General features: G+C 47.2%; 1 protein-coding gene across 1 annotated transcript in view; it reads left to right on the top strand.

Annotated features, from left to right (window-relative positions):
* Positions 1–861: 861 nt before the first annotated feature.
* The window catches only part of KIF3A (kinesin family member 3A), a gene marked incomplete at its 5' end in the record, with an annotated part of 17,073 nt that continues 16,754 nt past the window's right edge, over positions 862–1,180 (top strand). The window contains one exon of the mRNA XM_009879062.1: positions 862–1,144. Within this exon, the coding sequence (XP_009877364.1) occupies positions 862–1,144 (283 nt within the window). The remainder of the gene's footprint in view (positions 1,145–1,180) is intronic.

The following is a 1,180-nucleotide window of genomic DNA, read 5'->3' as shown; positions in this document are numbered from 1 at the left end:
TGGTGGTAGAACAGGGCGGTAGGATTCCTGCTCCCCCGGGATGAGGTTCGTCGGCTCTCTGCTTTCAACCAGAGCCACACAGAAGCTGTTTCTGGCCTCCGCTGAGGCCCCGGAGGAATCCGGGCGGATGGCAGCTGGTGCGAGAGGCGCTGGGAAGGGGTTGTTTCTTGTTGGCATCCAAGGTAGCTGCTGTAGAAGGAGCCGAGCGCTCAGCTGCAGCACTTATCCCCCAGGGTAGTGCCTTAGGCTGTGCTAGATCAAAGGGGGTTGGATTCGTTCAGTCAGGAGAAACACGTGACATAGGATTAATCGGCAGCGCTTCAGAAATTGTATTTGTGAATACTTCGCGAAGGAGGAGGGTTGTGAGGTTTTATAATAGATTTGGATTTTCTAAATTATTAAAATTCAGCAGGTACACTGAAGCTTGTGACTTAAATGTGTTCCCTTGGGTTCCCTTCTGACGGTGCTCGCTGGTATCTGCTGATGTCATCTGTAAGAGCTGAGACTCGCGTATTCTGGCGAGAGAGCGGGGTCAGTGTTAATGTAAAAGCACCACAGGGCTGCAGCTGCTCCCGGCAAATTGCTTGCAGATTGTTTGCAAGCGTGACGTTGTCCCTTGAAGAAACTCTTAGGTGCTATCGATTGTGGGGTTCTCAGGTTCTACTCAATTAGTTTCCAGAAGATTGCATTGACTGAATAAGGGTACATCATTCAGCTTTAATTATAAACCAGTTCTGGTTTTAAGTTCCCCGTGGAGATGTAGGCATCTGTTTGAGTTGATTCAACGGCGTTTGTGCTTAAACGCACATGTATGTTAATAGTCGTGTTGTGGTTTTTTTTCTTCTTTTTACATAATTGTAGATCAACAAGCCTGAGAAGCTGGACAAGCCAGAGAGCTGCGATAATGTCAAGGTGGTTGTTCGGTGTCGGCCTCTTAATGAACGAGAGAAAGCTACGGGCTACAAGATGGCAGTCAACGTCGATGAAATGAGAGGAACTATAACTGTTCATAAAACAGACTCATCCAATGAGCCTCCCAAGACGTTTACGTTTGACACCGTGTTTGGCCCAGAGAGTAAACAGCTGGATGTCTATAATTTAACTGCGAGACCTATTATTGACTCTGTCCTAGAAGGATACAATGGTGAGTCCCTTGTTGTCTTAAGTCAAGGATTCTTGG

This window comes from Apaloderma vittatum, unplaced genomic scaffold (assembly GCF_000703405.1).
Source record: "Apaloderma vittatum isolate BGI_N311 unplaced genomic scaffold, ASM70340v1 scaffold24371, whole genome shotgun sequence".
Lineage (NCBI taxonomy): Eukaryota > Metazoa > Chordata > Aves > Trogoniformes > Trogonidae > Apaloderma > Apaloderma vittatum.
The sequence above is the reverse complement of the archived record's forward strand: the minus strand, read 5'-3'. Positions and strand labels throughout refer to the sequence as shown.